Source organism: Pagrus major, chromosome 7, assembly GCF_040436345.1.
Source record: "Pagrus major chromosome 7, Pma_NU_1.0".
NCBI classification, from domain to species: Eukaryota; Metazoa; Chordata; class Actinopteri; order Spariformes; family Sparidae; genus Pagrus; species Pagrus major.
The window spans coordinates 13,342,488-13,357,757 of record NC_133221.1 but is presented as its reverse complement, the minus strand read 5'-3'; the positions used below and the strand labels follow the sequence as shown (position 1 = coordinate 13,357,757).

Below are 15,270 nucleotides of genomic sequence, written 5' to 3'. Positions count from 1 at the left end.
ATCAGGTAGAGTACTGCACCACTCTCCAACAAAGCCAGAAGATGGTCAAACACACATACACACACAGGCCTAGACTCATTTATGCTTGCATTAATGTTTGCATAAAGGGCTTGCCTAAAGCATTTGGCAGGACAGCATTAGCTCTGTCCAAACACTTTCACTTTAGGTTGTTAAACAGCTCAGTTCGCTGCTGGAGAAGAAAAAAAATGACAAAACCAAAGCTCTAATAAGATGTTAATGTGAAAAAAATGTGAGAGCAAGGAAAAGAATGAGAGAGCGAAAGAGAGTGAGAGCAAGTCACCCTCAAGGACCACATCCGTTGCTGCAAAGTTGTCTGGTGTGGCAAGGTGACAGCTCAACCACACCGCTCTAGGAAAGCACACAAACCCCATTTGCCTTTGTTTCCATGTGTAAAAGCATAGAGGGATTTCAGGAAACCACAAGTACAAAAAAATAACCAGCCCAGCCAGACAGGATTTCTTCATTGTTACATCATGCAAAGTTTCCGACAAGGACGTTTACCGACCAACATGAGAACGGATAACTGAACGAGGTGTAAGAGCCTAAACTTTCCCTGGACATGGAACGAGGGCACATGCTGTGGTACCTGGTTATGTGAAGAGCACATTGTGCACAATGTGCATAGACAGAGCACTGCAAAAAAAATACAATCCACAGGGAGCCTTAGATATTGATGCCTTTGTTTCCCAAAAACGAGGCTCACAGCCCCCCTGGGAAAGACAAGCTAGCACCAGGCTCATTATGATTAGCAGTATAGCATCCCTCTTCATAATTAGCTATAGAAAGCTCGAGCCAGTCACTGATGAGTGATAAGATAAGGAGGCCGGATTTGCTGTTTAAAAAAGGTAAAGCATTTTGATATAGAAAGTGTTTTGCTGGAGGAACAACAATGTCCAATCACAGTGAATGAATACCTTTTTGCTTTCCCCTCAGCTACATCTGAGTGAATCATAACACACACCAGGTTTAGCGAAGTGGATCGGGAATACAAATGCCACTGTAATTGAGTGCCTTTTTGAAATGAAAATGTAAAATTCCCCAGCCATTCCTTATACTCCGCTTCATGTGTAAATCGATTCCGTCTGTTGCACCAGGTTCTGCATGTTTTCCACGAAAGCCTTGTTTTTTTTCCCCCTGAAGGTTGCTGCTGGATGTTCTTAGAGAATCTTCAAACCTCATAATCACATAAAAACTCAGTCCACTAATAACAGCTAAGCTTCTCTAAAGGCTAGGGAAACCCCTGGTAATGTTCCAGATAAGAGCAACTTTCCAGCCAAACAGGACAATTTTTCAACTACAACGTGGTGGAATGTAGATTTTTATCTTGTGCAATCAAACTGTGCTGGAAGCTGTCCTTAGAACAGACTTAACAAACACAGGCTCTTTAGCACAGACTTGCAGTCTCAAAAAACACTGATATAATTACTGTACTGGTATTTTTAAAAGGCTTTACTTTAATGAGAGTCTAGGGCTGCAAAATTAATCCCAATATGGCCAAGTGCAATATCCAAATCGCAGGAGCTGCAATTTTTTGATAAAGCTAAAATGTGTCACAACATACTCTAATAAACGGAGCATTGTGGTGCTACAGAGGTGCCCCGGCCTTCATATCATATTCTCCAGATGTAAGGAAACATTCTTGTTGGGTACAAATTAGCATTCCCACAAAAGTTTTGGCTCATATAGCGATCACAATATCTGTCAAAAGAACTCACGAGTCAAAGCAGATCAACTGTGAAAAATGAAAATGAAATAGGCAAGCAGCAGAAGTCGAGTCTAAAGTTACCAAAAAAAGTCCCATAAAGACCGGGACCAAGCCACCGCCATCTGTGATAGCATTAACTGACGCACACACACACACACACACCCAGACATACACACATACACGCACACATACACAATCATCGGCAGTACTCTCATTAGTGAACCTAAGCCAAGCTTGTTTCTTTCAATTCTAGCCCTCAGCCTCAATCCTCCCTACCTTCTCTGTGCAGATTGATTTATAAACACGTCTTCTTTATTGAGTCATAAAGTATAAAAAAAATCTATAAAACATAAAACTCTTGAGAGGCTGCTAAGAAAAAGCTGTCATTCAAAAACACTGTGTTGTGTTACAATGAATTCTTTAGAGCAAAAACAGCAGGCAGCCTGTATACAATGAGGAGCTGGAGACAAGACTGTGAGCCTGTGCTATACTGCTAACTATCAGACAATCAGGCGGATAAAGATACCAAATTAAGACGGTTTGAGAAATGGATTCACAATTAAGTGAGGATGAACTGTTACATGCTTTCCTACACTCTCTCTCTTGTATTACTATCCACGGCGAGCAACCGCACTCACACGGACAAATGCGTGCACCCACACAGACATGCAAATCCAGCCTACAGGATTGAACATTAACACGGAAAGAAAACAAATTGAAGCACCTAGTCCCATGTTTGTTGCTGTGTGTGTGTCTGGGAATGAGAGGCTATTTTGTAGCAACCAAAACAACTGGGTCATATTAGACCAGCCCCAGTTTTCCAGCTCTGCCTCACTCCATTAACAAAGTCATGATGATCTGCTGGTTATTGGATTGAAACATAATTCCCCAGTCCGGCTCTCTCTTTCCAAAATCTTCCATCTCAATCCAGATGGCTCGGGGTTTCACTCATGTCAATGCTTGGCACTACTTGTTTGTTTGGTTTCCTCACTGTAAGGCAGGCGGAGGAAAAATGTTGTCGTTTCCAGGCCCTTCTGTGGCAAGAGGGGTAGGATTACATTGAGGCTGGGGGACCACTGATTCTTTGTAAAATACAACCCATTCAAAAAAGCAGCAGGGACAGTTATTTGTTTAGTATGGTGATCAAATCCTTGAAAGGCAACATTAAAGTTCTGAGCAGCCAGTGTGGAATCACAAAAGTCTAGCCGATGGAAAGTCAACTGGGTCTGGAGATAAATGTGTTAGCAAGTCATGTTGTATACAAACAACATTCTTTACACTTCATCACTGCATAAAATTCACCCTGGAAGCAGTCCAGGAGCAAACCTGGATCATACAAACAAAATCTCTCCTCATTCACACGTTTGGAACAACTTGTAAAGAACATTGCACCACGATCAGATGTTTGTGTGTTGGTGTTTTTAACTCCAACATCATAATTAAGTGGAAACAGACACCCCACTGTTAGCGTTTCTAAGTGCTATTATTGTTTGCGCTGCTGTCGCAACGATATCTGGATCACTTTCCGTTTTCCTCAGAGTAGCAACTACCATCAACACAGGACAAAACATGAGTTTATTCATTCATCAGCCTATAAGGGAGACGGATAGAAATGGTGCCAGGCTGCCACCACTAAGCTTTCGTGTCAGAGATTTTGTGAAGCGAAGTTTACAGGGAACCAACCTAACCGCAGATGGTGACACTATTCAATAGCCATTATATTATGCAATACACATTTACTTCTTAAGTTAATAAGGAAAACACATGTCTATTGCCAGTTTAAAGGAACTTGTGGCAGGATTTGTGAAAAAATAAACATTTCAAGTTTTTTCATGATAATGGGTGATGAAGCGTTCAAAACCAAAAAGAATGAGCCCACCCACGTATCCCTCCATTGCCTTGAACAGGCTGTGTGCTGCATAATGTACTGCAATTCGGGCCCGAATTTCCTGCGCAGTCCTGCGGACGTGATGTCAGATGACGCTGAATGCGCGTCCTTGGATACGGGAAGAAGACAAGCGCGGTGGACCCAGACTAGTGTTTGGGTAGTAATGGATTCTGCTACGGCCAGCAAACGACCCACCAACACACAAAGTCCACTAAAAAGTCATACTAATAAGAAAACAAAGATTTTATCAGCGGCATGTCGTGAGTCGAAACGACATTACGACCAAAGCCGGGCTGGCACCCGAATACACATCGGATACGAGTTCGACTCATGGAGGCAGCTTCAACTTGAATCGGGACTGAAAACAGATGCTGACATGGCTCATTTCCTAGTCACCAGGTAAGAAAACATTACAGGTCATGTTTAGAGCTTGATTTGAAAATCATATGAGATCACGAGAACTGGGAGTGACCTAACGTGCAAAATAGCGTAGTAGCTGCAAACATGTAACTTAGTCCACTACTGTGTAACACTGAATAGTTACAGACTGCGCATTTTCCACGGTCCTTTAGTCTGAAACCGAATAGTAAGAATAGAAATATGTCCCTTTATATATGGGACCGAGAGCCCAACCTGTTATCTGGGAGGTGACATTAGCAGCTGGATGTAGCCACAGGCTAACGGTTTGTTTGTGTCTGTGTAGTAACATTAGCCGCTTACACACAGCAATCCCGTATCAGAGACGATATTTTTGTCCCCCAATACGCCGTCTTTGCTTTCGCCTGTGCCTTTCAGACTGCATCAACCGTAACGGTAAATCGCAGCGCTTGTGTGTTGCTACACACAGGGAGCCGGCTTCCTGGCTGCTTCGTGTGTGTAGGGGATAAGGCATCAGCTGCACTGCTGTGACGAGTTCATGCGCACTCCCGCGCCAGCTTGGCTGATGGCTGCAGTTACCCTAACGGCCGCAACGGCCGTCGTGTCACTATTGAGTCTTATTTCTTGATCCTGCCCAAAGTTCCTTTAACCCTGCTTTCATGGAAACTGACCAGTCGCGTTTTTATGATTTCAAAGCTTCGCGACTCAAAAAGACCGGAAAAACATGCACATGGGAGACAAAACTTGAGCTTATTTTTGTATCAGTCTATAAAGGAGACAGATACAGTATCACCAGTCAGCCTTTATTGTCCCGGGAGACTTTGTGCCCGATAGAAGAAAAAATTATATCGAAGGTTATAGTCTGAACTGGTCTAAATGCTGATGGTGTCATTATCCAATAATAACTTTAACAATAACAATAGCTATCATATTGTACAATCCACATTTACTTCATAGTATGTTAAAGCAAAAGACGTCTCCATTGTCAGATTTTTTGTCATAACTTTGCGACTCAGGGAAAAGGCCAGAAAAGTACATACCTGAGAAAAGTTATCCTTCTAACATTAGTTGTAATGGTGAAAGGGTATATTTTAACCCATATCATCTTTCTCTTAACCACAAACCAGGTAGTTTTGTTGCCTAAAGCTAACCACACTAAAAAAAAATAATAATAATAATAAGTCAACAATAGAATAAAGTCTGCTGGGTGAAAATCCTGTGTTTAACCCACTCATCCACACAAACCTGCTCACTATGTGGACTTTGTCGCTTTGATGATGAACGTCCTGGAGCAACATTAATTATGTTGTTGTTATGATGTTGAAACAATCCCAACAGAGTGATATCAGTTAAACCCTAAAGGCACCACGCTGTTTTTATTTAACGACATGCGGTGACTCGTCACTTACTGTGTTTGTTGTTGTTTTCTGGGCCTGGTGTGGCTCTGACAGGCTCCTGAGGATGTCCATGCTTGGGGGTCCGGCCCCTTGGCAGCCCTGACGAAGACAGCTTCCCGAGCCTGGGGCCACTTGGGCTCTCCATGCCTGCAATGGGGTAGAGACACACAGGAGATATACTGTAGATAGCTGGAGGCAATATTGGGATGCTTTCTGCCGCTCATTAATCCTGTTCCGTTGCTTGTCAAAACATTATTATTAGCAATGTCCACCGCATCAATACCCCGTAATAATGCCGTCTCCTTGTTCTACGGTGCACTTTCTTCATGACGGCCATCGGTGCTGCCGGACTGAAGGTTATCTGAGTGGAGGCGCACACATCATCACTGGTAGTAATGAGGGTGCGACCTTCCATGTTTCATTTCAAAATCAATATTCTCACTTACACGCTAACTCCATGCTCTGGCCATTAAACAAAAGGTGAGTCAAAGAGAGAGACAGGGGACACAAAGCTCCTTTTCCTGAACAGCCCTGCCTTCTGTCTCTAATATTAAATCTAGTCTCTCCATCAGGTCACAAAGTTTTCTGCGCTTTATGTGAAGGCTAATCCTCATTTGTTGACTGCTAGATAGATTACACAGCACAGGCCACCAATCCATTATAAATGCCATGCTACTATTAGCCATAGTAAGCCCTGGTTGTCACTTTTGGGCTCCGCGTGCTCAACCCTGAGTCCCGACCAGCATGGGACAGTCTAATGGATGAAGGCTGACAATCGCTAATTATGCTAAGTGGGACTGATTAGGATCCAACATGCTTTCTCTTAGCACACATTCATGTCACTCTCCTAATGAATTACAACAGCACACAAAGGGTCACCCAGCGGGGGTCACTCAGTGTCTGTTTACACGCCATGCTATTCACTTTACATTGAGCGCTGATGGCTCATCCGTCAAGGCGATAATGTGCTCAGAGTTTTGTTCTTAGTTGCTGATAGATTTTCACTTTTAAAAAGGCACGGTGAGCTCGCTGCACGATGCAAGCTGCAGAAATATCTCACACACACACACAGACAAGTAGACACCTTCCTTTTCCTGTATGATGTGTGAAGATAGCTACTCACAAGCATGTAAGGGCTTAAAATAAACAAATGTGTCGAGAAAGACGAAGAAGTATTCGCTTGTGACCTCTATATGCATTTTCGAGCTTTCCTCTAATATTCTTTAGGATGTAGCACTTTTTTTGAGTTTTGCTGTTACATGTGTACAGTAAACAAAACAAACACTGCAGCTGTGTTTTTATGAAAAAGAAAAAAAAAAGACCTCTACTAGTAAACGACAGTCCTACATTACCATACATTTAGCTAGACACAACAAAACCTGGTGACACCCACTCACATCTCCTCCTCACACAATCTGCTGACAACCCAACCTGGAAATAAGTATTTTAGCTCCGCACGTGGCACACTGCCATGCTGTGTGTGTGTGTGTGTGTGTGTGCGTGTGTGTGTGTCAACTACAACAAGGTTACAGAGTTCCCCTCATGTGGTAAAGTAAAACACACTGCTACACTTTCTTCTGGTCGGCCACACCTACCTGAACTGTCGGGCAGTCACCCAGCACCAGGGGCCGGGTGGCCCCGGGTCACCCACGTGAGGGAGGAGGAGGAGGAGGAGGAGGGGGGTGGGGGTCAGGAGACAGGCACCTAAAAGTGGGCGTTTTTTCACCAATGTTATGTTACATGGCAATCACACCTGCTGTGCGTCAAGGACCGGTCACACTGGGGTTGGGGGGCCTGAAAGGAAGCGGACGGTCGTCACCGTCGTCCGGTTCCCCCCCCCCTCCACTCTGCAGACGACGACGAGGTGGAAGCAAAAAAAAAAACAGAGCAGGGCAGGAGAAGAGAAATGACAATCTCGTGCGTACATGAAAAAGAAAATCCTGGATACTTTCACCTTATTCCCAGTTTCCAACAGCCTTGCCCCCCTCCCTCCTCCTCCTCCTTTCCTGCATTAATATGTAAAACCACGAGGCACTTCTTCAACCTCTTGTCTTCTCGTCAAACGCTCCAGAAATATTAGAAATAGCCCGGAAAGATAGGTAGGTCCGCGACTCCTTGAGGAAAAATATTAGAATACAGGATGGTTTATATAGGCAGTGAAGCAAAATGGCGACTTTATTACGAAGGAGGAGTAAAAAAAAAAAAAAAAAAAAAAAAAAAAATCCTTGCGCTGGCTGGAGCTAAAGGGAGGCACAAAAATATGTTTAGTGCAGTAATTTCGACGGCAGCGACACAGTTGGTGAGAGTAAAAGAAAACGAAGCGAAGGAAAATGAGCAGAAACGTCAAATCTCGGTCGCTGTGGGTTCACTCCTCGGCTCCTTACCTCGGGATTATTTCGTTTTTTTTTTTTTTATACGGATATTATCTCGGCGGCGGCCGTGTACAGTATTACAGTAATGTGTGTTAGGTCATGCGCGTATCCACTCCACCTTTGACAGTTGCAACTACAGTCTTGAAGCAACTTGCAAACTCTCGCGTTATTATTATCATCGACATCGAGCACGTTAATATTGGGCTTTCTGTCTCACTAAAACCCCGCTGCGATACCGACTCGTGCTGCTCCTCCGACGTAACGGCGCTCGTTCCTGACGAAGAAGAAGAAGAAGAAGAAGAAGAAGGGGAAAAAAAGGGTCAGGGCTTAAATTCCTTAAATCAACCTTCGCCAAGTATTTTAATCTAGTTGCTGCTAAATGATCTCCCCGTGCGTCCTCCAGCCCCGTAGCAGATCAGTCAGGGGAATATGATCAAAGTCCAGGCAGTGGCAGTGGCAGGCTATTCTTTGTCACTGTAGGCCAGTCACTGCAAGTAGCTGTCTCCAAAAAACCACTGGAATAACAAATATGTCCCAAATTTGCTTAAAGCTGGTGAGTTTAAAGCGAGAACCCCCTCCTCTCTCCCCCCCCACACACACTACTTGTTAAGCATTACACATATTAAACCAGGCCTTTATAATAACCTGTTCCCCAATCCCCAAATTCAAGGTCAATATTTATGCATGAGGTATCAATCCTATTCGTGTTAAAAGCACCTGATAATTAGGACGACACTCCATACAATATTGGATTTTTAATTGCTTAACTACAGGCAGTCTCCTGGCATTTCCCCCATTTAAGTGGGCTAATAATAAATGTTTAACATATGGTGTGGAGCCACGTCCTCCCTGTGCCACAGCTCACTAAACGAATCATTCATGGTGTCAGTGCCACCTCACTCGGTCTGAGCAAAAACAACAGAGGGGTCTCTCTTAGTGTTTGATTGGTGCCAGTCATCATGACCTAATATTTCCTATTAGTGGAAAATCATCTGAAACCATGATGTAATGTGCGTGTGTGTGAAAACAGTTCCCGGTGTCGCCGCTGGGGGGCAGCAGAGTCTCATTTTTTGTTCTGAGTGATGTGTGAGCCCACAGTATCACGTGTGTTTTAATAACTTGAAATGCATTTTCGTGATTATCACCTTTAAATAAAAGAGGACGTAACCTTTTTTTTCCAAATTAAAAGGCACAAAATCAAGGGACAAGTGAGAAAGACGAGATTCTTTGTATAAAGGAGACGTGTCATACTAATTTTCAGGTTCATATTTTCTATTTTGGGTTGCTGCTAGAATAGGTTTACTTGCATTAATACTCAAAAAACACGTCAGTTTGCTTATTCTGTCCAGTGCAGCAGCTCTGTATTCCCCCTCTGTCTGAAACGCTCTGTTTTAGTTCCTGTCTCTTTAAGGCCCACCTCCTGAATACCCAATCTGCTCCGATTGGTCAGCTCACACATTCCTGAGCCAGCACCGCTAACAACAACAGAGCAGCTGCGCTAAATCAGTTCTAACGTGGCAAACTAGCCGCTAGAAATAAATTATGCAAATATATGACACGGTGACATAGTGTGATGTCACAAAGTTATGATGTTGAAGGCGGGACTACTGGTGGGGCGTTTCAGGAGCAGTGTTTCCTGTGGGAGAGAGGAGCCTCTGTTGGTGTGGACTTTGACCTTTTTAACTTTCAAGATCTTTTACATGCACAAGAACCTATAGAAAACACTGAAGGAAAGGAATACATGAAAAAGCATAATAGGTCCCCTTTAATAACAATATTAGACTATATATTACCAAGATAGTGTTTAATTTTATTGCAGATTTCTAGATTTTTAATGACCAATCCATATTTGTCTGCATTAATCCTCCACTAGGGGGCAGTGCTGTCTTGTGATCAGGAGCAGCTTTAACATGAATCATGGCCCCCTGTAGCATATTTGTCACTTTAAAATGTGTATTTGATTTTCAAGGCATTGTCATGTGCACATCTTGGGACTGCTTTAACCTCAGTATACTGGAGGCGATGATCAGCTGGATCCCGACACACCCGAGCCTGAGGGGTGCTTCACTCTCGACCAAGTGACAACTGCCATTCTCCTGCACAGCGTGTCCACCTGATAAAAGTTTTAATCTTCCTCCTGCTCTCTCTAATGGCTGCTGATGAATAGTTCACGCGGGGCCTTGTTTGACCCGTGATTAATCCTCTTACCGGGGTGGTGATTTATGTTCCCGCTCGTCCTCTGCTGAGTGAGCAAAGGGCTATTTAATGGTTTTTAAAACTGGCCAGGTGGAGTGGTCTGTGCCCTAAAAGGCACTTGATGAGTCCATCTAGCAGCTGATTGTGTTATATATCTTTTGACCTTTTCAGTGAAATTTGAGTGAGCACACATGCACTTTTTTCCCATATTGACTTGCTTTGTAATACTGTATATTAACGCTTGGGCACTGGCCAGAAAAACTACAGTCTTCAGCTGTTTATGTCATTGAGCAGCTCACTGGCAGCTGCTTAAGGGCTCCTCAGAACAGGCTGATGAGTGCGGACAGAGTGTTTCTCATTCTATATCAGTGCTGTCAGTAGACTGAGATTCAGCTGATCAAAGGCACGAGCAGATAACGATAAACAAGCTGAATGGAGAGTCTCGGCGTTTGGGTGTTTTTAGAGAATAATGATGGAAGACAAGCTTTCAAAAAGGAAGACACCTCATAATAAACAGTAACCAATTAACTGCACCATCCAACCATCTGCTCCGTGGATTTATTCAGGGTTGAGAAGGCCACTGTTCACTGGATCTGTTTATCATGCATGTGCCTTGTTATCAACTGGTGAGATGCTTCATGTCTCTCAGTAATTGGGTCCCAGTGTGTGTGTGTGTGTGTGTGTGTGTGGGTGAGCTAAAGACAGAGACAAAGCATGTGTGTCTCTTTAGACAGGCAGCACTGTTTTGCATACAGAGTTGTACATGATTTGACTTGTGGATCCTGGGTGACGGGTCAGAGCACAGGTTTGAGACATATTCACAAATTCTTTTCTTTCTTTCTTTCTTTCTTTCTTTCTTTCTTACTAGGAGCACATGTAAACATGCACTATTTAAGGTAATAACTGATGAATGAATGAAGGAATTACTGGTAGAAAAGCAAACAGCAAGGAACAAAAAGTCGAGGGAACGTGGTAGAGAATGAAAATAAAAGAGAGAACAAGACAGAGAAAAGGGGAACAAGTATCCACAAGAGCTGTGCAGCATTTCTTGGTTATGGACCACAGGCTATCTCGGGACACCTGTGGGACTTGTGGAGAGGACCACTGAGGTGAATCATTTTTGTGCCACTTAAATGGAAGCAGATGGTTTTCTCTGTGTGTGTGTGCATGTGAAAAATGGAGACATAAAAGAACGCAGGGGAAAGATTGATCTTGTAATATTTCTTTATACACTTGTGAATTGTTTTTTTCAATGATTGTGCCCCAACTAAGTGTGTCAGAGAAGAATGGGGAAAAGAGATAAACGTGGCAGAGGTTATTACAGTTGAACGTACATTGGTTCCATTAATCAAAAGTCTAATTCTACTCATTTTATCCCTCACCGTCTCAATGTTGTTACTGCTGCTGCTGTTTACTTTGGGAAAGTCAAATGCTGCATTTATTTTGGTCTATTTTCCCAAGTATATAAACCAGCTATCCTTCCCCACAGAGACATGGCTATTTTCAGACGACACTCTATCACTTCCCTCTCTCATCAGCTATGAGGATGGGAAAAAACTGACTCTCTAAAACGGGGGAGAACAACAATTTAAACATGTTTCCAAAGATGGTTAGAAGAAACGATTTCTGTCATAGAAAAAACTTTGGTTTTAAAAATGAGTGAGACGGAGGGTATACTTTTGGTTTTAAGGGTCCAGTGTGTAGGATTTATGGAGAACTATTAGCAGAAATGGAATATAATGTTCATATGTATGTTTTAATTAGGGTATAATCACCTGAAATTAAGAATTGATGTGTTTTTGTTACCCTACAATGAGCCTTTTGTATCTACAGAGGGAGCTGGTCCTCTTCCATGGAATCCACCATGTTGCATTGCCATGTTTCTATGGTAGCCCAGAAAGGACAAACCAAACCCTGGCTCTAGAGAGGGCCTTTGCAGAGGGCATTGCATTTGCTTAGTGGCCACCGTAGGGGAGGGAGAGACGAGGGGTATTTTGTTTGTTGCAATCTGCAACCTCACCACTAGATGCCACTAGATCCTACATGCTGGACATTTAAGTTGAGTTTATATTGTCCTTACTTATTTCTGATGAGGGTATTTTGTTGCTTCAGTGTAACTTTTGTATCAAATATGTCCTTGTGTTTCAATGTCTGCTTACCTGGCTCTATAATAAGAACCTCAAGAATTAAAACAATTAAAAACATTATAGTAACACAATGTGAAAATCAGGACCAACAATGTCAATTAGTTTATTCTAAAAAGACAGCTTCCATCACGTTCCATACCGCACATCTTCACATCTGTAAAGCAGATAAATATTTTTCATTTTTCCTTTCTGCATTTCAAACATTTCATCAATCATCTGACAAAGTAACTCAAAAGTGTCAATATTTACAGTACATCAGGAATTCAAAAAACAATACAGTGTGTTTTCTCCCTTTTAACAGTCAATTACTCACATTACCCCAAGACTCCTTGTCACAGGACAGATGGAAGGATGCTTCTGTTTGTTCCAGGTTTATTTATTTATGTAATTTATTTATTTACGAGACTTAAACGTCGACGTCATACATAGCTGTCTGCTGCTGTCTCGAGTGACATCAAAGGTGCTCGCTTCAGTTAGGCTGGGAATCTTGCATCTGGGTAGCTGTCATCGCATTGTGATTTGTGTCACACCAGTGACAGAAAGTGGGCGGAATACAACAGAGGCTTGTCCTTTTCTTAGTACTTGTGCGCGAGAGATGACATAAAGTATACAGTCATAGCGCACACTCTAAGGACAGAAGCTATGAGGCTGGCAAATGCAGCAGCTGTAACAGGCAAAATGTACATAACCCTCATACAGACACTCATACTTGCATCTCAACTCATTAAAAAAAGATTTATTAATATTTACCCAATACAGTGCTACACCTCTCCCCCTTTCATGATTTAAATTATTGCTTTATAAAGCATAATCAGTGATTATCACATTAGAGGGTACCTCCAATTTTCCAAATTTTACACATTAAAGTGTGTTTATAGGTCTTCGAGAGTATGGCTGCAGGTGTGAAAAAAGTAATATAAAGCCTTTTGTGGCTGCAGAGAAAGCTGCATGTAATCTGATAATCTGCCTCCAGTGATGTCACTTTGTGGCTAAGTTGCATTGTGGGTAATATAGGCACCAGGTTTTGAAAAGCAGTCCGCTGGTCTGGCACTGCATTGAGTATATTGATCAAAATCACTAAAGCAAAAACCAGAGATATCGGCTTTTTTATTCCACACATTCTTCTTCCTTTTTAAAACCTGGCGCCTTCATTACCCACAATGCCATGTACCAACTGAGTGACATCATTGGAGGCAATTATCTGATTACATGCAGCTTCCTCTGGAGCCACAAAAGGCTTTATACTACTTTTTTCACATATGGAGCATTACTCACCAAGACCTGTAAACACACTTAAAAGTGTAGAATTGATGGAGTTACCCTTTAACTCTAAGACGTCAGGATCCACTCCATTAATAAAAGACTAAGGTACTGTTACAGTATACGCAGATTTACAGTTATTCTACAACGCTCAGACTGTATATATAGACATCATATTTCTAGTTTCTCGCTGAAATACTGCAGATCAGTCACAATACAAAAAGACTGATTGTTGGAATGACATTCGGCTTTAAGTGTTGTTGCTGATGCTCCAAACCTACAATTTCCAAAGTGAAGTCCTGAGAGGAAAATGCAGTGTGACCCATGGGTGAGGAATTGATTTATATTATTGGTATAAGTCAGTCGGTGTGGGAGTTGGAGATCCACTGGAAGTTTCCTTCACTTCAGATCCAGTGGCCGATCGTCATGGGATCATCATGGGTTCACGTGATATGTTGATGTTGAACCATAACCAAGTTTTTCATGTAAGCCTTTCACCAGAAGAGAGAGAAAAGACTATAGGACGTGTGCACATGTAAAGAATATGTCAAAAAAGTGTGTTGTTTCACCAGTTCTGTCAAAAATCAGTCTGATCCACATGAGATAGGAAATCAAAGAGAGATTTGATGTGATCAAAAATATGCCAGTGATAGGCCTACATCATCACTGGTGTCATGAATCTTACATCTTATCACTATGTTACAGTGGGTACCCCTGCCTTGAGCACGGCTTTGTCTCTTTCTCAATGTCTGTAAACCAGATTGGCTGTGTTGAATGGGAATCCTCCAGACTGGCTGCTGGCATGTAGTCTATAGGCCTGTCCTCTCCCCTTTCACTCCTTGTTTCTCTGCTCACATATCTGAAGACAGCAGCTCTTCCATGGCTCCTGGAGATGTATTGTGACAGGGGATGAAGGAAAGGGCTGCCAAATGGATCCAGGGATGAGCTAAGAGAAGTTTCCAAAGGAGGCTGCAGACAGAGAGAGAGAAAGGAGGTGTTATTGTGTTACAATTTGGATTCCCATGGATACAAAAAGCAGAAAATTATGTCCTCACATCATGTCCTATAAACCATATTCACACGGTGGCCATTTTACTCTGATGTCATGCTCCGGGTGGGATAATGATACGTGTCCCAGGTTGCAAGTGATATCAACAAATCACTATCATTTCAAAGCTTCCTGATCGGTTTGTGTCCAACATGTGCTTTGATATTTTTTAATTCATGTCTGGCTTTCCTGTTGTATTGTGTAACACTAAACAGTCACGTTAACTAGCAAGTGGTTAAATGCTAATGTTAGCGGCTGTCTAAAGAAAGCTAACAGGTCAACAGAGAGTCTCCGCAATGCTCCCACCATGGCAAAAACACAGGCAGAGGTGATGAGGAAACACGTTGGGCGGTGCCTGCTCAGGGCTGTGAGTGCTGACCAATCAGAGCAGACTGGGCTCTTTAGGCGATGGGGCCTTAAAGAGACAGGCATGTAAACATTTTCTAGTAGACAACCGAATTAAAAGTATGAACTGGAAAATTAGCATATTATGGAACCTTTAATGCAAGTTTGTACCGTTTGGTAAAACTCTCTTGCTTCACTTTCATCTAAGAGCCTTTTTCAAAGCACACAAATGCAGCTCATAACCTTCCTGAATCTGTATGGGACACCTTACTCCCCCCGACTCTACTGGATTATCAAGTAACCTGCGTGGCTGTCCTATTTTCATGTAACACGCTGCACTCCATCACAGAGTAACAACCTCTATAACAGCCAATAATTTAGTATGAAACACTAGCTGACTGAATAAGTAAGAGAGTCATGGTAGTGCATGAGGATTGCTGTGATACCTGTGACGCAGGTAGACAGAAAGACACTAAAATAGTGGCATACAGAGGATGAAACTCCTCAAAATAA

General features: G+C 42.6%; 2 protein-coding genes across 4 annotated transcripts in view; both read right to left on the bottom strand.

The window, feature by feature from the left end:
* Positions 1-8,186, bottom strand: part of znf512b (zinc finger protein 512B) — a 32,326-nt gene extending 24,140 nt beyond the window's left edge. For all 3 annotated transcript variants that reach the window (XM_073469858.1, XM_073469859.1, XM_073469860.1), the window contains exons 1-2: positions 6,985-8,186; positions 5,402-5,536 (exon numbers count right to left, since the gene is read on the bottom strand). In XM_073469858.1, coding sequence (XP_073325959.1) covers positions 5,402-5,534 — 133 coding nt within the window. In that variant the 5' untranslated portion in view covers positions 5,535-5,536; positions 6,985-8,186. The remainder of the gene's footprint in view (positions 1-5,401; positions 5,537-6,984) is intronic.
* A 6,124-nt stretch (positions 8,187-14,310) lies between these two features.
* Positions 14,311-15,270, bottom strand: part of LOC140999368 (sterile alpha motif domain-containing protein 10-like) — a 37,352-nt gene continuing 36,392 nt past the window's right edge. The window contains exon 6 of the mRNA XM_073469724.1: positions 14,311-14,333. Coding sequence (XP_073325825.1) covers positions 14,311-14,333 — 23 coding nt within the window. The remainder of the gene's footprint in view (positions 14,334-15,270) is intronic.